The sequence below is a fragment of the Neoarius graeffei genome, chromosome 24 (genome assembly GCF_027579695.1).
Source record: "Neoarius graeffei isolate fNeoGra1 chromosome 24, fNeoGra1.pri, whole genome shotgun sequence".
NCBI lineage: Eukaryota > Metazoa > Chordata > Actinopteri > Siluriformes > Ariidae > Neoarius > Neoarius graeffei.
The window spans coordinates 47,224,794-47,251,186 of NC_083592.1; the positions used below are offsets into that span (position 1 = coordinate 47,224,794).

At 40.7% G+C, this 26,393-nt stretch overlaps 1 protein-coding gene across 1 annotated transcript in view; it reads right to left on the reverse strand.

The window, feature by feature from the left end:
* Positions 1–26,393, reverse strand: part of cacna1ba (calcium channel, voltage-dependent, N type, alpha 1B subunit, a) — a 380,512-nt gene that overhangs the window by 152,418 nt on the left and 201,701 nt on the right. The window contains exons 15-19 of the mRNA XM_060907396.1: positions 20,357–20,429; positions 20,164–20,281; positions 17,097–17,164; positions 16,687–16,793; positions 4,245–4,280 (exon numbers count right to left, since the gene is read on the reverse strand). Coding sequence (XP_060763379.1) covers positions 4,245–4,280; positions 16,687–16,793; positions 17,097–17,164; positions 20,164–20,281; positions 20,357–20,429 — 402 coding nt within the window. The remainder of the gene's footprint in view (positions 1–4,244; positions 4,281–16,686; positions 16,794–17,096; positions 17,165–20,163; positions 20,282–20,356; positions 20,430–26,393) is intronic.

The following is a 26,393-nucleotide window of genomic DNA, read 5'->3' on the forward strand; positions in this document are numbered from 1 at the left end:
TATTATAGTATTAAGACATTTAATTTTAAATCGGGGCGGCACGGTGGCGTAGTGGTTAGCGCTGTCGCCTCACAGCAAGAAGGTCCGGGTTCGAGCCCCGTGGCCGGCGAGGGCCTTTCTGTGCGGAGTTTGCATGTTCTCCCCGTGTCCGCGTGGGTTTCCTCCGGGTGCTCCGGTTTCCCCCACAGTCCAAAGACATGCAGGTTAGGTTAACTGGTGACTCTAAATTGACCGTAGGTGTGAATGTGAGTGTGAATGGTTGTCTGTGTCTATGTGTCAGCCCTGTGATGACCTGGCGACTTGTCCAGGGTGTACCCCGCCTTTCGCCCGTAGTCAGCTGGGATAGGCTCCAGCTTGCCTGCGACCCTGTAGAACAGGATAAAGCGGCTAGAGATAATGAGATGAGATGAGATTTTAAATCACACTTGGATGACCCATGTGTAGTAATATAAAAAGTATTTTTGTTCATAAAGTAGGAAAGAAAAAAATTAAATGAATGATTTGTGGTAATTAAAAACAAGATATTTAAAGAATACTTGGAATATTCAATCATAAAATAAATTGATTTCAAAAGATAGAGCAAAGAAAAACTCAGTCAGCATGAAATAACCTGGAAAATGAATGCGGGTCATTTTTGACCCATGTTGTGCATTAGAAGGGGTGTGCATACCGTATGTTTTGCATCAAAGGGTTAAGTTCTGAATTCAGTGAGCGCAGTTTCAAGCAATTTAGAATGAATTTGAATTTTCACCTGATATGCCGAATATAAGTAATATATTAGTATCAAATATTGCAGAAGGTAACATGTTACTGTATAAACAAGATCTTAGAGGCTGAGGGGTACAAAGGGTCAGTGTATCTACAAGTTATTATTCCAACCTAGCACCTGAAGGTTCTGGATTTAAAATTTTGTTCGACTGCAAGCTACTATGTACGGTAGCTGCAAGTATACATATTCACGCATATGTGAGACCCACTAACCTTATCTGTCTGAAATGCAAAATAAAAGACAAAACTATCATGTCTGCATTCTAGATGTGTTTTATTACTTAAAGGAGAACTGAAGGCAAATTTTTGATTATCAAAATTCTATTTATCTCGTTTTATTAAATATAGGAACACGTTTTTGATCGCTATTTTGTCACTGCTATAGCAAGTTATGAGTGTTTGAAATATGCTCTGTAATATATCAGTCCGTATGTCAAAGCAACGGCCGTAAACGAGATTCGTCGAGACCTGTGCGAGACATCGTAGGACGGAAGTAAAACATACAGCGGAAATCAAAGTGACCGACATCCGCCAACGTAGTCAAAAGACGCGCGCGCCCTCTTTCGAATGCTGATGTAATCAAGCCGGAAGTTTTGTTTGTTTTGATAGCAATCAGGAAAGTTTGAAAAAAATAGGCAGTAATCGTCATTTAAACTCGTTTTTGTGCAACATTTCATTTGGAAAACAGTTCATTTGGTGGAATAAATGTGACAAGATGCTGAGTACGTGTTTTGCACCTAGTTGTGGTCTGGCTGACACTTCACGTTTCGAAGTCTCGTGAAGCTCGTGTGGATAAGCGACGCCTGCCGTGAACCAAACGAACTAAATTCAACATGGCTAAAAACCGAACAGGCTGATAAGTATAATATTTAATTGCAATTAGTTGCCAATACAAGTCACAATATAAAGTTATTAAAACTAAAAACACCATTAATCCTGAACCCTTTTTTCTCACATATTAGACTCTTTCACTTTCACACTCCTGTGTTTATATACTCTCGCACTCTTTCGTGACTGGCTGTGGCTCCTGCCTGCCACTATGTAGTTGGACTTCTTTCATGCCAAAGCAATGTCTGACATATCTGAGTCACAGGGCTCGACATTAACGGTAGTCCGACTGTCCAGGACAACCAAACGTTTGGTCCAGATAAGTCAAATCCACATCTGCCTGTCCGATTGGACGAATTGAATATTTGTTGAACATCATTTTTAATCGTAACTATTGAAGAGTTACATCAATAAAGTTCCAACAAAACGAGTTCAGTCACCTCAGTGATCCGGCCGAGTTATTGTTCATGAAATTCCGGGCAAGCCGAGTACAGCAGGTGCTTGTGTAAAAATAACCACATTGTAAAATCTGATTACCGATTATTAGACTCTGAATTCATAGAAATCAGAGAAATGGCGATCAAATACCTCAATAAAATAAATATCTGTGGTGTATCTTCATTTCATTCACACATTCATCATATTTTTCTTTTGTATGGTATGACAAAATATCGCAAATTATTAGACATACAGCCCATTTTTTCGATGGAATAAAAACGTGTTCTATTCCCTTCTAGCGGGTTTCATTCATTTGGTTTGATAGCATGCAATATTGTTAGCATATCGCTTATCCTACATGTATTACGTCACTCTACCCAATGGAGAATGAGCATTGAATATGGTTTACGATATTGCATGGTTGTCAAGACAACATGATGTCACACGCCAGAGACGTAAAACTTTCATGCCAGCAAGCGACTGTGACAATTTGTAAACAAACATGGCCGGCAAGTTTGCTTCGTTAAATACGGAAGATTTGGAGAGAATTTTGAAAGAGAAAGACATGGTGAATGCCCGAAAGGAATGTATAATAATAATAATAATAATATTGGTGGCGGCACGGTGGTGTAGTGGTTAGCGCTGTCGCCTCACAGCAAGAAGGTCCGGGTTCGAGCCCCGTGGCCGGCGAGGGCCCTTCTGTGCGGAGTTTGCATGTTCTCCCCGTGTCCGCGTGGGTTTCCTCCGGGTGCTCCGGTTTCCCCCACAGTCCAAAGACATGCAGGTTAGGTTAACTGGTGACTCTAAATTGAGCGTAGGTGTGAATGTGAGTGTGAATGGTTGTCTATGTGTCAGCCCTGTGATGACCTGGCGACTTGTCCAGGGTGTACCCCGCCTTTCGCCCGTAGTCAGCTGGGATAGGCTCCAGCTTGCCTGCGACCCTGTAGAACAGGATAAAGCAGCTACAGATAATGAGATGAGATGAGATAATATTGGCTGGCTTTTTTTCGTGGTATATCAGATATATTCCATTCAGCTACTCATCTTCTACTCATTCAATATCACGCTAATTGAACGGAATATATCTGATGTACCACGAAAAAAAGCCAGCTAATATTGTTTAAATATTTCACAGGAATTTTACTGCAATGCCGAACTCACTCAGATTTTTTTTTTCATTAACAATGTGATTCTGTCCCCCTTATCATGTCCAACTTGGGGTTTTTTTTCGGTTTCATTTCTTTAAATTAATTTATACTTCACGTTGTACTGGATTAATCAAGATTTAACTTTGAATTTGGGGGAGTCCAACTCTTAAAACTGTAGATCAGGTAACGGGTTCTAACACCACTTACACCATAATGGGGCAATGGATAGTTAGAGTTTTATTGAAAAATTATAAATCATTAATGATTATCATACCGTAACTATACCTGCTTTTTGATAAACTTTGTTAACCGCTTTCCTTTCACTGAACTAGTAAATACATAGGAATAAAAAAGGTTATGGTCAGGACAAGTGAAAAATCTTGCTGGGGATTAAAAAGTTAGTGTCAAGCCCTGAGTTAGCGTATGATGTACACAGAATACCAATCCTGACACCCCGGCACAGCACTGGTTGGTTATGAATTACTAATAAAGGACGGTCAGAGCGACTCAGAGAAGCTAAGGAACATTAACTTGGGTAGTATTTTCTTCTCTGACTCAAGAATCATGTTGGCGGGTTGTTTTTTTTTAACAGTACTTTCACTGCTCGGTGATGAACAGGCGTTTTATAATAAAGATAATTGGTGCTCGCTACTGAACCTTGAAAAAGCATCTTAACCTCAGTGTCTAGGGTTTCGGTGTATGCATCCATGATTCTTTTGATCTTAATTCTCCCTACGTAGCGTGAATAAACAGCAATCAAGGGAGCTGAGAAAGCTTGTCTTACCTTATAACCCTGATAAACTGATGAAATCAAGTGCAAGACCCATGAGCCGTTGGGTTTTTGTTTTTTTTTTCTTTTGGAATTAACTCAAGACAAAACTTTTGACCTCAGATGTAGAGAATGAAGGATGGGCAAAATACTGTCATGGGTCCAGTCTACACATGTATACACACTAACCACAATGATGAGTGCAATGCTGGTGCATATGACTTAAATACATATACAATACAGGTTTGAGTATGTAAAGGAGATCTGAGCAGTGTCCTTTATGGTACCATTACCTCAAGTAGTGATGGGCAGGGGAGCAGACATAATTCCTAAAACACACGAACATACAGTCAAATACACACACACACACACACACACACACACACACACACACACACACACACACACACACACACAAGGAATTCCCATAGTGCCACATACAAAAGGTTAGAAGACAGAGCGAGACACCTGACAGGGAAAATACAAAGACAAAGACAAATAGACATAGAACGAACATGAACCAATAACAACGTTTTTTTGGGAAAAAAAAAAGAAAAAAAAGGACGACAACTGGTAACCTAAATGCAACCTTTATTTCTTGCTTTATGTTGCTGCAGATTAATAGATTAAAAAAAAAAACCTCACTCAAGTGTGTGTGTGTGTGTGTGTGTGTGTGTACAGAAAGAGAGAGAGAGAGAGAGGTGAAATTTTATTCAAAATAAAAGCACAGGAACATTTTGTATTTTCAAGCTCTCGTAAAATGTAAAAAAAAATTTGCATGTTCTGCTTGAATACATCTAGTCTTGCATAGCTCAACAGCTCACTCCGTGTGTGTGTGTGTGTGTGTGTGTGGCCACAGATGGCAGGCACTCCAGTCTTTGGTTGACAGAAGTGCTGACTCACTCGACACCAGCGACAGCACTTGTGGTAGTAACACTTGTTCACATACACACAGCTGGCTCAGGAAATAAAGGACAAACTGCCAAATACACTGCTACGCTAACAGCTAACACTGAACACACAGTTCATCCAGCTAAAACAGAGCTAATCTACAACAACACAGCATTAAAGCTAGCATCAATCCCAGTAGAAAGCCTACTCTACTCGAGCTCTAATTTTAGGGTGTATTCACACCTACGTTGTTTGGTCCGGACCAAACGAACCAAATTTCCCTTGGTCCGGACCTTTTGGGTTGGTCTGAATACAAACCACCGAACTCTGGTCCGGACCAAACAAGCGGACCGAGACGGAGCTGCAAGGTCGGACTCAGTCCGGACCAAAGGAACCCTGGTGCGGACCTTTTGGAGGTGTGAAAGCAGACCGGACCTAATCTGACAGTTTTGCTTTTTTGTACCTCGGGAGCTTCCGTCGTTTGTCGGGCATTATGGGAAACAGAGTCTTGACACTCCACCGCAAAGTGCAAACACTGTTTCGGTTGTCAAGGGAACCTTACAACAGTCGTTCAGTCATTCAGACCAGTGGTAGGCTAGACTACAGAGTACAAAAAATGAGTAGGGGGCAAACGTGGGCCGAGGAAGAAACGCGTACCCTTGTGGATATCTGGGCAGATGTCCACATATCTGAGCTTTTGGAGAGAACACACAAAAATGCCGACGCGTTTGCTGTATTCAGTGAGAAAATGAAGGAGAAGGGGTTCACGCGCTCCCCAGAACAATGTCGGCTAAAAGTGAAGAAACTCCGTCAGACCTACATTAAAATCAGGGACATTCTTTCAAAAAGTGGCGGTACTAGCGACACAAAAAAGAAATTCATCTATTGCGTGAAGAGCCAGAACTGTCACAACATGATGTGCGCTCATCAGCGCTATCCTCCGTAGCCGCCTTGCCCTTTGAAGTCGTCGTTGATAAATTACTTGTACAACAGCATAGTAATCGCACAATTGTGAAAACAGTAAAAACTGGAAAAAACATATAGCTTTGATGACATTAAAAAGAATAACAGCACGGAAAGCCTCCATGACTACTTTTGAACTTAACGCTTTGTGTGCGTGTTGTCTCTGACCAATAGCTGAACGACCTCAGGGCGCGTGGCTTTGTTGACAGATTTTGGTCCGCTTACTAAAATGTACAGTGTGAAAGCGAACCACACCAAAATGAAAAAAAATTAAAAAAAAATTTGGTTCGGACCAAAGCAAGTGAACTATCGAACTATCCTGGTCTGAATACACCCTTAGTGTCGGCATGTTTATGCATAATTCAAGAATAAATGCTGTTGTATTGTTTATTAGAGTGGGTGTAAACTAATATTTTGCCATTTGTTGCTCATGTGCCGAGGTCAAAAATGGTAGGGAATCAGTGCACCTGTGCTGATGTGGCTGGAGAATTTGTTTTGGTCATTTTAGAGTAGGTGTGACATAAAAAATCTGCTGGCGTGGAGGTATTTTAAAACCATTTTAGTGGAGAAGTTTGCTAAAGCACACATCCAATAATAATGTAAATGATTTAGCTGAAGTCAGCTCATTGAAAATGAATTTTCACGCAGGGTTTGCCCTAAAGCAGGGCCCCGCTACGCTTAACTTATTGACCGATACGCTTAGTGACATGCCGCTACTCATTAAACCGCCGCTGTGCCGCTTACAATTTAGGTCTACGGTATAAAGCTAGAATCAACATGCATGTTTTTGTAGCCTTTGAGCAGGTAATCAATACAGTCCATGCGAGTCTGTGGTCCTGAACTTGACCTAAGTTCACAGCTGATGTGAGAGAACGGCATTCCGCGCTGATTGTGCGGTATCCTACGCTGATTGGATGAACGGTGTGCAGTTAATATTCATAGGTAACTTACACAAAAATGGTGGAGCCTTCAAGCCAGGTACGAGTGAGCGAAACACCAATGGGTTGCAGTTTAATTACAGAGATTTTCACAAAGAAAACTGTGGGAAACAACTCGGCAGCAGTGGCAGACCATAGTTGTGAGACCGCAGTGGCCAGCTTGCTCCATGTTGCTGACTAGCTCAAGTCTGACATTGAGAGTATTTAGTCATCCGCACTATTGCTAAAATTTAAAGATCAGTATTTTTGAACAACTCGTGCCGTGTTGCATCACCATTCACTTTGTTTGACGTGACATACAGTGGTGCTTGAAAGTTTGTGAACTCTTTAGAATTTTCTATATTTCTGCATAAATATGACCTAAAACATCATCAGATTTTCACACAAGTCCTAAAAGTAGATAAAGAAAACCCAGTTAAACAAATGAGACAAAAATATTATACTTGGTCATTTATTTATTGAGGAAAATGATCCAATATTACATATCTGTGAGTGGCAAAAGTATGTGAACCTTTGCTTTCAGTATCTGGTGTGACCCCCTTGTGCAGCAATAACTGCAACTAAACGTTTCCGATAACTGTTGATCAGTCCTGCACACCGGCTTGGAGGAATTTTAGCCCATTCCGCCGTACAGAACAGCTTCAACTCTGGGATGTTGGTGGGTTACCTCACATTAACTGCTCGCTTCAGGTCCTTCCACAACATTTCCATTGGGTTAAGGTCAGGACTTTGACTTGGCCATTCCACAACATTCACTTTATTCTTCTTTAACCATTCTTTGGTAGAACGACTTGTGTGCTTAGGGTCGTTGTCTTGCTGCATGACCCACCTTCTCTTGAGATTCAGTTCATGGACAGATGTCCTGACATTTTCCTTTAGAATTCGCTGGTATAATTCAGAATTCATTGTTCCATCAATGATGGCAAGCCGTCCTGGCTCAGATGCAGCAAAACAAGCCCAAACCATGATACTACCACCACCATGTTTCACAGATGGGATAAGGTTCTTATGCTGGAATGCAGTGTTTTCCTTTCTCCAAACATAACGCTTCTCATTTAAACCAAAAACTTCTATTTTGGTCTCATCCGACCACAAAACATTTTTCCAATAGCCTTCTGGCTTGTCCACGTGATCTTTAGCAAACTGCAGACGAGCAGCAATGTTCTTTTTGGAGAGCAGTGGCTTTCTCCTTGCAACCCTGCCATGCACACCATTATTGTTCAGTGCTCTCCTGATGGTGGACTCATGAACATTAGCCAATGTGAGAGAGGCCTTCAGTTGCTTAGAAGTTACCCTGGGGTCCTTTGTGACCTCGCCGACTATTACACACCTTGCTCTTGGAGTGATCTTTGTTGGTCGACCACTCCCGGGGAGGGTAACAATGGTCTTGAATTTCCTCCATTTGTATACAATCTGTCTGACTGTGGATTGGTGGAGTCCAAACTCTTTAGAGATGGTTTTGTAACCTTTTCCAGCCTGATGAGCATCAACAACGCTTTTTCTGAGGTCTTCAGAAATCTCCTTTGTTCGTGCCATGATACACTTCCACAAACGTGTTGTGAAGATCAGACTTTGATAGATCCCTGTTCTTTAAATAAAACAGGGTGCCCACTCACACCTGATTGTCATCCCATTGATTGAAAACACCTGACTCTAATTTCACCTTCAAATTAACTGCTAATCCTAGAGGTTCATATACTTTTGCCACTCACAGATATGTAATATTGGATCATTTTCCTCAATAAATAAATGAATAAGTAAAATATTTTTGTGTCATTTGTTTAACTGGGTTCTCTTTATCTACTTTTAGGACTTGTGTGAAAATCTGATGATGTTTTCGGTCATATTTATGCAGAAATATAGAAAATTCTAAAGGATTCACAAACTTTCAAGCACCACTGTAAACTGCAGTCTCATTTGGAACACACTGCAAAAAACTGAAAGCTGAATTTGAGGAGAAAATTCCTTAATACTAGTGAAATTATCTTGCTGTATGGACATATCATTTTACTTGACAAGACATCTTGGAATAAGTTGGTTACAGTCTAGAACTAGTTTTAATAATCTCAGAGTTGGTGTCTTGTATTCTTCTAATAGGAAACGTTAGATCGTTTCAACTATAGTCAAGATATTCTAACTTGTTAAGATATTTTTTGCAGTGTAGAAGAAAACAAGACACCAACTCTGAGATCATTAAAGCTAATTCTAGATTGTAACCAACTTATTCCAAGATGTCTTGTCAAGTAAAATGATCTGTCCATGCAGCAAGATAATTTCACTAGTATTAAGGAATCTTCTCCTCAAATTCAGGGTTTTTTTAGATGCAAGTGCACTGCAAAAAATGATATCTTACACTGCAAAAAATGATATCTTAGCAAGTGAAAATATCTCGAAAATAGTTGAAACGATCTAGCATTTCTTATTAGAAGAAAACAAGACACCAATTTTGAGATTATTAAACCTAGTTCTAGATTGCAACCAACTTATTCTAAGATGTCTTACCAAGTGTAATTATCTTTCTGTACTGGCAGATTATTTCACTTGATTATAGTCTAAATGTTCTCAAATTTATTATGTTTTTCCTTATATTAGGATGGCTAGTTTTTGCAGTGTAGCAAGTGAAAATATCTTGAAAAAAATAGTTGAAACGATCTCGCATTTACTATTAGAAGAATACAAGACACCAATTCTGAGGTTCTAGATTGCAACCAACTTATTCTAAGACCCCGTCCACACGTAGCCAGGTATCTGCTAAATCGAAGATATTTTTCTACATTTTGGCCTGTCATCCACATGAAAACAGATCAAAAACGAATATTTAAAAAAACTCCGGGCAAAGTGAAGATTTTTGAAAACTCCGTGTATGCCTTTTCGTGTAGACAGAGATAACCGGAGTTTTGCGTTTTAGAACGTTACAATCTGCGCCAAAAAAATGACAACAAATCTGCCCTGACGTCAAACGTGCGACCTTTGTTTATTGCAGAAGCCAGATTAAGCATGGACAAAGAGTAATGGATCGGAGTAGTGCCTTGAAAGCGTTAATTATTGTGCAGGTGCTATTTACATGTTTAATTTTAGAAGCCCAACTACTGCTCCAAGAGCACAGGCGATGTGATTAGGGGGTAGGATTTTGGGAAATAATGCCATCTACAGGTTTTTTTTTTTTTTTTCAGCTTTATTGGGCATGACTTTTCACATCAAATTACAAAAATACAAAAATAAATAAACAAACTACAAAAAAAAAAGAACTGACAAGAAAGCCACCCAAAGGGGTCGGTACGAACGGGACCCGAAAGTACCCATGCGAGGCACCGCCCAAATAATTAAAACTATGTATAAATGAATAAACACAATTAAGGTAAGCTAAAAAAGGACAATTGACATGATACTGATATTAAACTCTAACGATGACAAGGGCACAATCTCACAAGCGACCAAGTGCATGGCCGGTCGACATCGAAAGTGTTTTCCAAAAGGTGGAACAAGGTTTGCCTGACGTAGGTTTGAAAAGAGGTCGGAGTAGAAAAACAGATTTTAGGGACATAGTTACAAGTAGAATTCCACAGTTTGACAATTCTATTAAATTTGGAATCTATTAAGTTTGGAATGCTTATGAATGTGATTGAAAACGCAGATGTTCGGTTATGTGTGGAAGGGATTTTTTTCGAAGACGAGGTGGTGTGGATAAAACATTTTTATAAACGGAGGGGGGGGGGGGGGGGGGGGGGGGGGTGGGGGGGGGGGGGGAATGTTCGGTTTTAAAAATACCCGGCTACGTGTGTACATGGCATTAGATGTCTTGTCAAGTAAAATGATCTGTCCATGCAGCAAGATAATTTCACTAGTATTAAGGAATTTTCTCCTCAAATTCAGTTTTCAATTTTTTGCAGTGTGGATATTGGGTTGACTTTGGTTTTTTTTTTTTCTGTTTTTAGGGTGGGAATTATAAGTAAAATAATAGCCCCCCCCCACATGTTGAACTGGTAAAAATTAGCTCTAGATCTCACCAGAAGCCACGAAATGAACCCTTATATTTCAAAATTTACCGGGAGAGCATGCCCCCGGACCCTTCTAGCTTACATAATTTGCCAGTAGTGGTGTGCTCTTTGCGACTCGCTGCGCTCAGGGGGCCACGACTCTTTGCAATTTTTCTACACTGTAAAACATTTCAAATTGGTTTAACTTGGAAATGCAAGTTCGCCTGCTGCCTTGAAAATGCATGTTAACTCAATTTGACGATTATCTTTGTTTCATCTCAGAAAAAGTCTCAATTAGTCAAGACAACTAAGCAATTCAAGTCTAACCTTTGAAAACTTGCACAGATTAGTTCAAATTAAAACACTTTTCAGAGCTCACGGAGTTAAAGAGAAAAAGTAAGTGGACATAACTAAACAAGGCTGAAATGTTTTGCAGTGAACCCTGCAGATTTCTACATTTTATTTACCATCTCTGTTTTTGATCAGTGTATTGACAACATGGCTTCAACAATGTTTAAAAAAAAAAACTGCACGGAGAACTTGCACTGTCTGTTCAGAGCCTGTGACGTTCTTAAACTAGGAATTTTATGCAGCTTGACCTTTACAAATTTTTGTTGAATACCCCGGTTTGGCCCTAATCTCTAGCCAAACGAGACACGCCTAAAAGGACAAGGACCTAGGTATATAACCAGAGGATCCATAACACACTGCTTAAATACCTAACTAAAGCCGAAGATTAAATAATACAGTATAGAGATCATCTAACCTGTAGACCTAACATTATATCACATATTATACCTGGACAAGTATAAGAGAGTAGGGTGTACGTTAGAGGAGATGTCGTACAGTCAGAGCTCTGATAAGTGAACATTTAAAGTGACTGAAGATGGAAAGATGGTCTTGAGACAGAGGGTGACTGGAAAAAAAGGAAGATGAGAAATGCAGGAGCGTAAGATAAGAATAAAGAAACTCACGGGGAATCAGAGCTGGAGTTGGAGGAGCCGTGCGACAGCGCACCTCCATTGAGCCTTATCAAACGGCACAAATCAAAAAAAGAACAGAAGGAAAAAGATCGGAGGAGAAAGAAAGAAAGCGCGGAGCAGGGCCTGAGCCGGTGGAGATGTCAGTCACAGACTCGGGCCCTACGCCACAAAATTCAACTCAATCTTAACTGAAGCATGACAGACATTTCAACTGAATGAGAAAAGAAACATACTATTTAGCAACACATTTATCCTTCAGGTTGATCCGAATTAACCCCTTCATGCATAAATGTAAAAAAAAAAAAAAATCAAGATCCTTTATTGAATATTGTATGAATTTCAAACTTCTAAATTTTCTCGAGAATTGTTCTAATTATTAAAATAAACAGATGGTCCATGTGTAGGAACACCATGAGTAAAAAAGGACAAAACATTTCACCTGAAATTAAAAAAAAAATATATATATATATATATATATATATATATATATATATATATATATATATATATTCCAATGTGTTTAGAAGCTAACTTTATAAAATAGCAATATTCTGAATGACCAAAATGTCTGTACAGTAGAAAAGCTATAGCATTCATTCAAATTGGGCACAATTACTTTTTAATTTCATTTGGGATTTTGTGTAGAAAGCTTGCAAAGATACACCAGAGACATGAGAACTGAGAGCAACAGAAATCAGGATAATGATTTATTTTATTTTAAACTCTAGTAAATGACAATCTTGAATAATCTGGGGAAAATTTGTATATCTCATTTTACTAAAACCAGCCTGAAATTGATTGTCCATAAATTTCAGTGCAATATTCTATGCATGAAAGGGTTAACATTATAATTCAGATGATTTAAAATGATTTAGAGAGGAAGGAAAAATGTCTTGTAAATTCAGTATAGAGATAATTCAGAACAGAAACTCAGGGGTGGACAAATCAGTAGCCCAGGAATCCAGGACAAGCAAATTTTGTGTACAGAATACTAGTTGTTTTTTTTTTTCTATTTTGTTGTTTTTTTGTAGTTGCCCAATGGACATCAATAAACAGATTGATTCAATAAACTGTTGATTCAATAAACTGTTGATTCAATAAACTGTTGATTCAATAAACAGAAAAAGAAAAAAAACCTACTCCTTACTGATTTTACAAAACTATACTCTTTCATTTAGTATGTAAATGTGTGTCACGCCACGGGATTTTTGTACCAGATGCTCTGTTTACAGAATGCGTAGAAACGGCATTGAAAAGCGCACAATATTTTGCACCGTTTTCGCTGGCTGAGCCAGTAACTTTCAACGAATAATCATCTCAACAGCGCCCCTACAGGATATATTTACCACTTTTAAAGGAGAACTGAAGTCATTTTTAAACTTGCTTTATTTCTTAATTAACGTGTTATTCAATTACGTTTTCGGTTTTATTAACCTTATATCGTGACTCGTATTGGCAACTAATTGCAATTAAATATTATACTTATCGGCCTATTCGGTTTTTAGCCGTGTTGAATTTAGTTCGTTTGGTCCATGGCAGGCGTCGCTTATCCGCGCGATCTTCACGAGACTTGTGCGAGACTTCGAAACGTGAAGTGTCAGCCAGGTATCAGTGCCACCATTTTGAAAACTGTTTTCCAAACGAAATATTGCACAAAAAACGAGTTTAAATGATGATTACTGCCTGCTTTTTTCAAACTTTCCTGATCGCTATCAAAACAAACAAAACTTCCGGCTTGATTACGTCAGCATTTGAAAGAGGGCGCGCTTCTTTGACAACGTTGGTTACTTTATTTTAGCTACCACTTTTTACCACTTAGGCTTCCAGGTAACCATGGTTACAGGACTAGGCAGCACACTGGAGCTTTTATTTGCCTGGTGGGCTCGGGAATGAATTTAGGATTTGTCCACTCCTGTAAACTGATACCAAATCAAGCAAAGAACATTCAAAATGTAAATGTCACTATAATCCTTAAAGAAACGAAAAAAACTACTGGGTTGGGATGAATATCGGTATTGGAAAATAAACTGGACTGGCCATAATGACATGGCAGTTATTTCAATGTTTTAAGGTTATTCAACCTTAAAGACCGGTTAAGGTGATGATATAGACGGGGCAACTGTTTGGGCAGTGTTGCTGGGCAACTGTGCTTCAAAACTTTCCCATTGAGATTCGGCAACATAATTTCTATCTGAATGATTTTGATCATTTTGGGCAACTTTTTAAGATCATCCAGTCGGAGTGAATCACATGACCACCTGACAGCTTCTGAAATTTTCGACAAAGATGGCGGCGTCTCCGGCAGTGCAGCGAAGAAAAAGAGAAACAACTTGTATATCTTTTTATACCAGTAAATTATGTGTAAACCCAAAGTGGTGAATTTACCTCAGGAAATGCTTAGAAAACCAACAGATGTCTATTTTTATGTGCTCAGGTTGTAATTAAGACATTAATGGGTTTTTTTTTTTCCCCAGCTAAAGCCTAGGTCACAACCAGACGTATGATTTTTTGGCCGTGCGATTTTTGGCATTTCCCCAAATCGCTGCGTTTTTTTTTGTTCGTGGAGAAAGACGCACGTTGGCCGTAAGTTTGTCTTGCAACCTGAAAAAAACGTAAGCGCCCGTAGATTTTGTTTGACATGACAAAGAACCTCTGCGGCTCGAAAATCAGCACGTCACATGCGCGCCCTCCGTGCGTTTCACGTGCGCCTTCCGTGCGTTTCTTGCGTTTTTTGCACGTAGACCGGCCGTAGGAGCACGTACGGCCGGTTGTGACCGAGGCTGAAGTGTAAACTGACATTAGTTAACCACCACTCCATAGAGACTGAATGGAATTTAGCTAACTAGCAGTGGTTTTTGCTAACATAGTTAGCTGAAAGTTATCGCTAGCTAGGTAGGGATAATGTTAGCTCTCTTGCATCAAGGTAAAAGTGATGGGCAGCTCATAATTATTTTTTTCTTTTGTGAGTTGTAATAGAGATTGTCTAACTCAGCGTTTCTCGACCTTTTTTCAGTCACGGCACCCTTCAGAAGTGTGCAAATTCTCAAGGCACCCCCATATAAAATATACGCAGTCACGTTGACCATACGCTGACCCCGGCAGTGACGTTGTGACATGGGAAAGGGGGCCGTGAGACAAAGTTTGATGATGCATGAGGCGGCAATGATCTGCATTAGTGTAACTATCGTTTTTACGAATTTTAATTCATTTTATTTATTTCAATGTTAGAATATATAATTTTTTGACGGCACCCCTAACTTATCGTCTGATCTAATTCACATACAGTACATGACTACTTGTGGAACCCGAGGACGAAACAGTACAAATTTCGGGATCTAAAAAAGAAAAAGCCTTTCAGAAGCTCGGTCACCCCCTTTTCCTCCTCAGCAGCCATTTCCTGGTCCATGTCCTCTTTTCTTTTTTGCTGAGATGAGAATTAAATGACTATTTTTGTGATGTATGTGTCAGTTATTCGTTATAGACCCTTTTCAGTCACGTGACCTTCGTAAACGCGGCCGCCATTTTGGACATGTAGTGGACTTCGGCTCGAATCGGTTTGAATGCGAGGAAGGCGACAAACATAAAAGAAAAAGGAGCGAGATGCAGAAAACTGTATTTACTAGTTTACTGTAATTATGATCTGGCAGCTATTTACACCGGATCCAGTGTAAATAGCTGCCGGAGCCAACGTCCGAGCTTGCCGGAGCGCGCTCCGGAACCTCGGACGTTGGCTCTGGCAGCTATTTACACTGGATCCGGTGTAAATAGCTGCCAGATCATAATTACAGTAAACTAGAATGGAATGTTAACAGCAATGTAATGCCTTTTCTGGCTAATTTTATTCGTCTTACCTCCAACAAAGTGGTCACTACACAAGCGTTGGTATGCCGCTATCCATCTTCTCCGTCGGTCAGCATCTACCAGGATCCGATAAAATGATAACCCTTGCCTTGTGTGTTGATGGTTACTACATCCAGGTGCACAACAATATAGTGGCATGATGGAAGTCTTGCTGAAAATAAACACTTTCTTTGCTGCCGTTCCTCAATGTTGGCTGTGGTAAACTACTGGTAGTACATGTCCAAAATGGCGGCCGCGTTTGTCGTGACGTCACGTGAAAAGGGTCCATAGCACACGTGATTGAGGCTAGTAGCATTTTTAAAGAGATTTAAAGTGTTTATGATTAACATAATAATGTGGTTATTTTGACTTATAAATGTTAAAATAATGGCAAATTATCTTTTGACCAGAGTATCTCTTCAGTTTTGTTCCAGAAGTGATGCGTACTTGAGCGAAATGAATAAAGACTGAAGTCGAGGCAAAAGTGACCGCTGCAAATGTTTGAGTGCCCATCTTTGCGGTGTCTGTCTCCCTGGCAACAGATGTGCTCTTATCTGATTGGTTGTTGCCAATTGTCTGTTGCCCTAATTAGTTGCCCTGTGTCTCACCTGGTTGCCCGTCGCTGGCGACACTGCCCAAAAAGGTGCCCAGCATATCATCACCTTTAGAGAAACATTATTCTACTTTGAGCTATAAAAATGTGCAATGAAGTGCAATTTATTAGTGTCACAAATATCCTAAGTCATGGATTTACAATAGATGTGTTAAGAGGTACAGTAGTATTAGTGATAACTAGTGGAAATAAATACTTGAATGTCCTTTACTAGTCTAATGTGCTTCATAATATGCTATTTGTTATCCCTTTTCCATCATGGCTTATCAATCAAATCAAATCCAATCCAATCCAATCCTCTGGAGTAAAGGTGTTGTAGTGAAGACAGAAGTTACATTAAAATGGCGCTCACTCTCACACACACACACTCAAACACACACTCTGAAACACATTTAAACAGTCCAGACACTAGACACTACAGTACTTAAGAATTCTAGACACATGAATAACACTTAGAAAAACACCACATACAAACAAGAAATGTGGTTTTCGAACTGGTGTATTCCAGCAGCAGTGGGGTTGCTACTTACGCTGCCAGAGAGATGCTAGCAGCTGACATGGGGCTGACTTCCTTCACCTCTTTAGCCTTCTGGAGGGCCAGCTTCTTACTGATGGCCTCCTCCTGTTCCTCCTCATCCTGCGATAAAGGAGGGTTTAATGACTTAATGTCCGACCCATGTTTAGGACTCGACAAATCAAATCCCGTAACGAGGTCCTAAAGGACTGATAGTATGATGGTATGTGTGCTCCTTTCGTGTACTGTAGATACAGTGTTAATGTAAAGCCATAAATCCCGCCAGAAACGTGGAGCTCCATTAGTGCGAGTTACCGACTGAGATGAGCATCATTTAACAGACAGGGTTATGGATCCAATAAAGGAAAGCAGTATATGGTGGGATATGGAGATAGGATTCAGGGTGTGTGTGAATTGATAAACCACCTTAGTGAGCTCCTGTGCGTTGGCAAGGTTGTCGACAGCAATAGCCAGGAAGACGTTAAGAAGAGTGTCTGAATAGATACGAGTTAAGAGAATAAACCACACACAGCACTGATACCATGCAGGTCCGTCCTGTCAATCAATCAATCAATCAATCAATGGTCTTTAATTAAATAAGATAAATATACATACAGTGCAATGCAATAATGAGTACACCCTCTTTGAAAAGTAACATTTCACACAATATGACAAGGAACACAAAGATATATTTCCAAAATGTTCCCAGACTAAGTTAAACACAGGTTCTGTTGAGCTTTTGAACTCAAAACAAAGGCTAATAATATAACTTAAATGATTTTTATTTCAGTTTTAGTGAAATTTGTGTGGTGCAGAAATGAGTACACCCCGCTGAAGGGCTCTGAGTAAAGCAACTTTTTAGGCTACCAATGTGGACCTGAACAAACAATTAACCACAGGTGAGTCTAATTAGTCATTACACAGGTGTTAATTAGGCAGTTGGCTACAAAAGGCTGTTACCTAAGGCTGCTGGGCCATAGAAGGTTCACGCTGCACGCTGCATGCTGCACGCTACACGCGTGTAAAGAAAAGTGGACAAATGTAGCATGACTTGCTCTGGGCCATAGAACGGCGTTCACGTTGCACGCTGCACGCTGCACACTTCACGTGTGAAGCGAGAAATGAACATGCACACTTTTTTCTAGGCGTGAAGATGGAAATTCCAGTCAATGCATGCGGTCACCGCCGCGCCAGCCAATCAGAACGGGTCTAGGGAGATAACTCTATGCTTTCAGGGGAAAACTTCAGAAAAAATATAATTGAATGGTATAATTGAAAAATAGTTCTTCATCGGGATTGTCAAGCAGATTATAGAATGTTCGGTGAAATTCACCACGGGTTTCTCTCAGAAGGAAGTGTTCTCGGCTCCAAATTCTGTTCCTTTTCCTCTTCCTCTGTCTCAGTAAAAGCAGAATGAGGCAATCGTCGTCATCCGAAGAGTCCATATTGTTGGTTACTCGGTCAAAGTAGAACAGACGCAACACGTGAACATCCAAGCATGAAGTTTAATGGCCCAGGGTCCGGTTCTTCACGTGAACGTGTAGCGTGCAGCATGCAGCGTGAACCTTCTATGGCCCAGCTGCCTAAAGCAAACCACCCTTTCCCATTTCCTGCTGTCAGCAATGGCACCTCATGGCCAGGAAATGTCTCTGGATCTGAGAAAGCGGATTATTGCTTTACACAAGAGAGGTGAGGGCTACAAGATGATCAGTAAAGCCTTACTCATCAGTAAGAACACGGTTGCAAAAGTGATCCAAAAATTCAAGACAGATGGAACTGCAGCCAAAGTACAGAGACGTACAGGCCGGCCAAGAAAATTAACACCCAGGCAGGAGCGGCTTGTAATGAGAAAAGTTGAGGAAAATCGGCATGCAAGTGCACAACAGGTATCTAAGGAAGTAGAGACTGAAATTGGAGTGAATGTGTCACGTGACACAATATGCCGTACAGTGCAGCGGAATGGCATGCATGGGTGTCGTCCCCGAAGGAAGCCTCTCCTAAAGCCCAGTCACAAAAAAGCCCGTCTAGAGTTCGCCAGGGCACATGCTGAAAAGGATGAAGGCTACTGGGACTCTATACTCTGGAGTGATGAGACCAAAATCAATCTTTTTGGAACTGATGGCTTCAAAACAGTCTGGCGTCGCAAGGGTGAGGAGTACAAGGAAAAATGCATGGTGCCCACAGTGAAACATGGAGGGGGTAGTGTTCTTATGTGGGGTTGCATGAGTGCTGCGGGTGTTGGAGAACTGCATTTCATTGATGGCATCATGAATTCTCAAATGTGCTGCTCTATACTGAAAGCTAAGATGCTTCCATCACTTCGGGCCGTTGGTCGTCGTGCCATTTTTCAACATGACAATGACCCAAAACACACATCTAAGGCCACTGCTGACTTTCTGAAGAGGAACAGGGTGAGAGTGATTCCATGGCCAAGTATGTCACCTGATCTGAACCCTATAGAGCATCTTTGGGGAATACTGAAGAGGCAGGTTGAGCATCACTCTCCATCCAACATCCAGGCTCTGAAAGAGGTCATCCTTGAAGAATGGAAAAAGATTGATGTAGCCAAATGTTGTCAACTTGTGCACTCCATGCCAAGGAGACTTGGGGCTGTCATTGCAAATAATGGAGGCCATACAAAGTACTAAATGTACTGGATGTAATTGAGTTTGTTGTGGGGTGTACTCACTTTTGCTCCATCCCACTTTCACGGAAACAAAAAAATATGTAATTTAAGGCATCTTTTCACCTTTCTGCTTGAATTATAATGTAAGAACATAGTGCAATAAACATCATCAAGGAACTGTTTGGGACATATTGTTTGTGTTCATTTTAATACTGTGAAAAATGTCGTTTTTCAGGGGGGGTGTACTCATTATTGCATTGCACTGTATTATATTTTACACGGCAAAGCGGACGACAAAAATATATTGTCTGCAGGACGATTTTATTTGGTGATCCTCGTAGATTTTGTCTGCGGGACGATTTTTGGTGATCCTCGTGGAAGAGCCACGGGGAGAGTGCGCTTTATGAGTTAAACCCATAATACTAATTAATCTCGAGGCTGATTCCTTTTTTGAACTTTATTTCATTTTATTATTTTATTTCTACTATTGTTTAATTCTTATTATTTTTCTTCCCCAATTATTTTATGTAATTTTATTTTCTATTGTTTACTGTTCTGCTTTTACTTCTGTAAAGCACATTGAACTGCCACTGTGTATGAAATGTGCTATATAAATAAACTCGCCTTGCTTTGCCTAATAAACACTAAAAATTCATAGACGCCAAGAATCAAAGAAACGCTTAGCAAATTCTATATGCTGGTAATTAAATAGATGATTCATATTTAAATATGATTCTATGAAAGAATGAGTTCTTAAATCTAAACTTTAGGGCATCATGACTGGTTCTTTCTTAGATTGTGTGTAGTCTTCTTAATTCGTCACTGGGTTACAACATGGTGCTTGTTTTTCAGCCGAGAGGAGGATACAGTTTCCGAATAGCGTGAGGACGATGAAGTAGACGGAGGAGAACATGCCACTGCCCACTCCTCCCTGAGATTCGATCCCATGATACATCACTGCATTCCAGTCCTCTCCTGTCAGAATCTACAACAGAAAGCTCATCTTCTAACCAGACCTGACGCACCAACAAAAACGTAACACTGTGGATTCAACTTTTACCTGGAACACTGTCAGGATTGCTGCTGGAAAGGTGTCAAAGTTTGTTGTTGGAGTCTCGTCTTCAAAATTGAACCTAAATTATGGAGAAAAACAACAGCTTTTAGGTTACATGTAAAAAGTTTAGTGGGAGGATAAGCAATATACTGGAGGTACATGCTAATATAGCTTACTTTTTTCAATTATAACTCAGTTACAGGTATGACTAAAATTCCAAAAAGTCATTAACCTTGAGAAGTATCTCATTTCAGTTACTCAAACCAGGAACCACCTCATTCTTGTACATTTCACTTCAAAGTCAAGTCAAGTCAAAGTCCCTCTCACGCCAGAATCCAGTTTTCCCAGGCAGTCTCCTATCCCAGTCCTAACCAACTCTTTAAGGCGTTTGGGTGTGGCGCTGTTTGGTAACCACGAGAGTTTGACTTCTCCACTCGCATCTATACTGTAGCGTGCCTTGCCAGACGGTATTAGGTACCATTTTTATGATGGTCTTTGGTATGACCCGACCGCGAGGAGAACTTACAATCTCCCGGTTGAGAGGTGGACACACCAACCACAAGGCCAACTTGCGGTGTACGGTTCACTTCAGTTATTATTAAACTGTTCTACACATTTTCAATGGTCAAGATACTACAACCCCATTTCCAGAAAAGTTGGGATATTTTCCAAAATGCAATAAAAACAAAAATATATGATTTAATTCATGTGAAGCTTTATTTAACTGGCAAAAGTACAAATAAAAGTTTTCCAATAGTTTTACTGACCAACTTAATTGTATTTTGTAAAAATAAAGTTATAATTTGATGCCTGCAACACACTCAAAAAAGTTGGGACAGAGGCATTATTACCATTGTGTTGCGTCAGCTTTTCTTTTAATAACACTTTTTAATTATATGGCGTCTGAGGATCCTAATTGTTGCAGTTTCGCAAATGGATTTTTTGTCCATTCTTGCTTAATACAAGACTTCGCCTGCTCAACAGTCCGTGGTCGCCGTTGTCTGATTCTCTTCATGATGCCACACACATTCTCAATAGGAGACAGATCTGGACGAGCAGCAGGCCAGTCAAGCACATACACTCTGTGTCCCAGAAAATATCCCAAAGTTGGAAACTATCCCAACTTTTCTGAAAATGGGGTTGTATTAAAATGACCTAGGATCATCTCTACACTTTTACCTTCATAAGTAATGCAATGAACTATACAAATACATGAGTATATCATGAACATGCATTATCACATAGAATCAGTTAAATAATGTGTGTTTATGTGCTTATTGTGTGTTCCTACTACACAAAGCTTGACATTACATTAGCTAGTAACCTACATGCAACACTTTTGTCACAAGTCCACTGACAGTCAAATGGTTTTAAACACCTCAAGCTTTTATGCTTTATTACAATTTAATCATTATTATTGCCCCTGACCAAACAACATGTTACAAAAGAGTAATTAAAGAAGGACAAACACACCACTGTGCAAAAGTCTTAGGCCCCCTATTTTTTTTTTCCATACAAACTTTGTTATAGATTTCTATTTTATTACTTCTACATTATCGAGTCAGTACAAAAACATTTTCAAGTCCAAACGTTCATTTTCCAGCACAAAATTAAATGTTACAGGAAAAAAAAAAGTATCTGAGCAGCATGTTACATAAGAGAGCACTTTACAGATTAAAAAGAAAACATAATGAAGGCTGCTGGGTTTTGGTGCAAAATGAAGAAGTGAGTGTGACAGTCAAAGTGTCCAGAAGAACTGTGGCTGGTTCTGGAAGATGCTCAGTAAAACCTACAGCTCATTTCCTTCCATATAAAACTGCACTCACTGTACCTCAGACTACTATTGTTTTTAAACTAAAGGGTCGTCTCACACCAAATATTGACTTTTGACTTTGTTTAATTTATTACGGCTTACTGCTTACTGTTTATAGCGTTTTTTTTTTTTTTATGTTGAAACATTTGATTTCATTTTTTTAAGCCATTTTTGGTCTCCAGCATTTCTTTACATGTCCCTAAGACTTTTGCACACGACTGTACGTATATAAAACACTCAACAAACCCTTTTGTTATAAAGTACTGAGAATATCTTTCATTTTCAGGGGAAAAAATATGACTTTGATGCTATCAGTTTGTGTATTTACTCAGTCATAAAGTAAAAGGGTAACGATTTCTTAAATATGCTGGATATTTTAAATCATTGTACCAATTGCTGTCTGTTAAATAGAGTTATAAAATAAATAGAGAAATAATTATATTTTGCTAGGTATGATTAAGACTCCATGTGTAGATTATATATATCCATCCATTATCTGTAGCCACTTTATCCTGTTCTACAGGGTCGCAGGCAAGCTGGAGCCTATCCCAGCTGACTACGGGCGAAAGGCGGGGTACACCCTGGACAAGTCGCCAGGTCATCACAGGGCTGACACATAGGTGGGGTTTACATTAGACCGTATCAGCGGATCATCAGATTAACGTTTTTAAAAACGATTAGCGTGCACACAGCAACGCCAATACACGATTCGCGTGCACACAGCAACGCCAATACACGGATACGCTAATCACATGACTAATTAGACGGCACGTAAGTTGAAATGTAATGTGTAAATTTCTCCTCAGCGGCTCGGCTCCGCAGGCATCCTGCGCTCCAAATCACTCCGCCCTGAACAGCGAGTGCCCTCTGGAGGGTGCGCACTCCGGCCCTGCGCAGCTCACAGAGCGCACGAGTGAAGCGCACGAGCAGTGATTCGGGACTGAGCCGCTGTGTGTGTGATCCCGGTGCATATCGGGCATGCGCAAGTCACTTACCACTTGCAAGTGGAAGGATGGCAAGCCTAAAGACAATCATAACTACACAATGGGCAGTATTTGCATCAGTATTTGCAGTATTTTCATACTTTTATACTCTTTAATGAAAGGTGATACAAGGCGGAAGTCCGCGCCGTTTTTCAGCAGTCGCGTCACATGACCAACGCCAGCGAATCAGGAAGGTGGATGTCACAGTGACGTTGTCCAATGACGACGCCAGCTAGAGCTCAGCACAGCGTATCTTCGTATCTCAATGTTTACACAGCACCGGATCAGATACGAACTGGGTTGAATACGTGGGCCCTGGCGGATTCCCGTTTCCCGGCGTTTCCCGGCGTTTTAATGTGAACGGACAGTGCATCCGCGAAGAAAATGAGACAGATACGGTCTAATGTAAACTTGGCTATAGACACAGATGACCATTCACACTCACATTCACACCTACGGTCAATTTAGAGTCACCAGTTAACCTAACCTGCATGTCTTTGGACTGTGGGGGAAACCGGAGCACCCAGAGGAAACCCACGCGGACACGGGGAGAACATGCAAACTCCGCACAGAAAGGCCCTCGTTGGCCGCTGGGCTCAAACCCAGAACCTTCTTGCTGTGAGGCGACAGCACCGTGCCGCCCTTATATGTATATACAAGCACAATCTTCTGATGAGCAACTGAACGTAGCAAAAGGATGCTGAGGGATTGAGGATATTAAAATTCTTTCTCAGATAACCGTTACAAATCCCCCAAATCCATTGACCTGTCAGCAGGTTTAAGGAACTCCTATGCATTCAGAATAAGAAAAGCATCCTGGCATTGATCATGTGCTACGTATCAAGTATTGATGAGGTTTAACTCAGAGTTTATCAATTTCATGCTATTTTGAAAGCAAAAACAGAAGAGCCCTTTTCCTGAGTGACTATTCTTTGAACTGGAAGAATGATGAAAGGTCAGGATTGACTGTCTTGTGGCTTTGCTCTACCTCGACTCAATAACATTTGCGGAAACTATTTGTTTATGCAAGTCACCGATCGTTATGGCAGATCGTGTCACCGGATGTTTACACGTTTCAGCCGATATTTACCTTGTGGCAAAAGTGCACACAGGCAGTTCCTCGGTTACACAGCTCCATCAATAATTCATAGCAGAGGGAAATGAAAACCTTGGCTATTTTTTATTTATTGTGATAGAATCCACTCCTATGCTTGTCACACACACACGACCCTGAAGTTAAAAGCACAAACTATACACAAACAATTCACCCTGAGTAAAAAACTCTTAAAGAGAGAATATGGCCAGGAATTATGAACTCCTAAATGTGGTCGAACAGCAGAGGCGTGTTTGCAGTCTGAAGTTTGCTACGTTAGATTTGCACCCAAGACCTAGTATGAGATCTATTTTTCTCAAATGTTCCTTGGTTAACTTTGTTCACTGCTCATGTCTAGATCATCACACGCACTCAGATGGACCCGTTTATGGTTTCTGTCACGCTCTGAAATACTATAAAATCTACAGATGGACAAAAGGATATTATAGAGCTAAAAGCAGTCAGAGCTTCATCCTGAAGTTTTTTTTTTTTTCCTGAGGCAGAATTATATGTTAGAATTCATGGTTAGAGGGATAACTATGTTTTTCTAATTGTATTGTATTTTCTAATTAGGGCCCGAGCCCTATAGGGCGAAGGCCCTATTGTTCTTGTAAGAGTTCACTATTATTAGGGCCCGAGCCCGAATGGGCGAAGGCCCTATTGTTCTTGTAAGAGTTCACTATTATTATTCTTCCGTCTTCTTCTTTATTTTTCTCCGCTGTTGGGCCATTTTCGGGGCGCTTGCCATGGGCGAAAACGCACGAAATTTGGCACCAGTTCCGAGAATTGCCACCGCTACTCAGAACCAGAAGCCCCAACCTTGGCCGGGGCTCAGGGCCTCTATAGCGCCCCCTAAGTCGTTGTGATTTTGGTCTCCCGCATTAAGGTGCCTGGCTGCCTTGTAGTTTGTAGTAGTGGCATGCCATTTGGTACGCATATGTATCTCACTAAGCCGGACAAAAATGTAATGCCAATGCATTAGCCACGCCCAACAGGAAGTGAGGTACTTTCACTTTTGTGCGAAATGCATGGCCACGAAGACGGCGCAACTCCTCCTAGACCGTTCATAGGAATGTCACCAAAATTGATTCACATCATCTACAGACATGGCTGACAAAAGTTACTAAATACGTTTCACGTAGCATAAACCGTTCAGAAGTTTTACGTCAATCAATTTTCAATGCAAAATTTTACATGCTTAAAAATTCATAACAAATATTCTAATTGCTCAAAACTGCTCATACTTCACACGCTAATCACTCATTGGGCTTCTGACATGTTACCCAATTTCTGTGATATTTCGCCACTGGGGGCGCTATTTTTGGGCAAAAAATCCAATCTTTCCTCAAATTTGGTCAAACTTCACGCCCACCCTCTTACTACCTCCCATGTCATGTGTACCACATTTTGGGAATTTTCGTCCATGGGGGGCACTGTTTTTGGCCGCCGCAATTGCTCCGACACGGGTTTTTGGTAAATAATTCCATAGTGCTTTTCCTTCACACCACTACCTTGTGGTTATGTCTCTTGCCGAAGAAGCTGTGGAAGGTATTTCGCGGGGACGCCTGCCCCCGCCCCCCTTGGCCGCTGGCGCGAGGGCCCGTCGAGGCCGCTTGCGGCTTTAATTAGGGCCCGAGCCCTATGGGCGAAGGCCCTATTGTTCTTGTAAGAGTTCACTATTATTAGGGCCCGAGCCCTATAGGGCGAAGGCCCTATTGTTCTTGTAAGAGTTCACTATTATTATTCTTCTTTATTTTTCTCCGCTGTTGGGCCATTTTCGGGGCGCTTGCCATGGGCGAAAACGCGCGAAATTTGCCGCCACTTCCGAGAATTGCCACCGCTACTCAGAACCAAAAGCCCACACTTGGCCGGGGCTCAGGGCCTCTATAGCGCCCCCTAAGTCGTTGTGATTTTGGCATCCCGCATTAAGGTGCCTGGTTGCCATATAGTTTGTAGTAGTGGCATGCCATTTGGTATGAATATGTATCTCACTAAGCCGGACAAAAATGTAATGCCAATGCATTAGCCACGCCCAAAAGGAAGTGAGGTAATTTCACTTTTGTGTGAAATGCATGGCCACGAAGACGGCGCAACTCCTCCTAGACCGTTCATAGGAATGTCACCAAAATTGATACACATCATCTACAGACATGG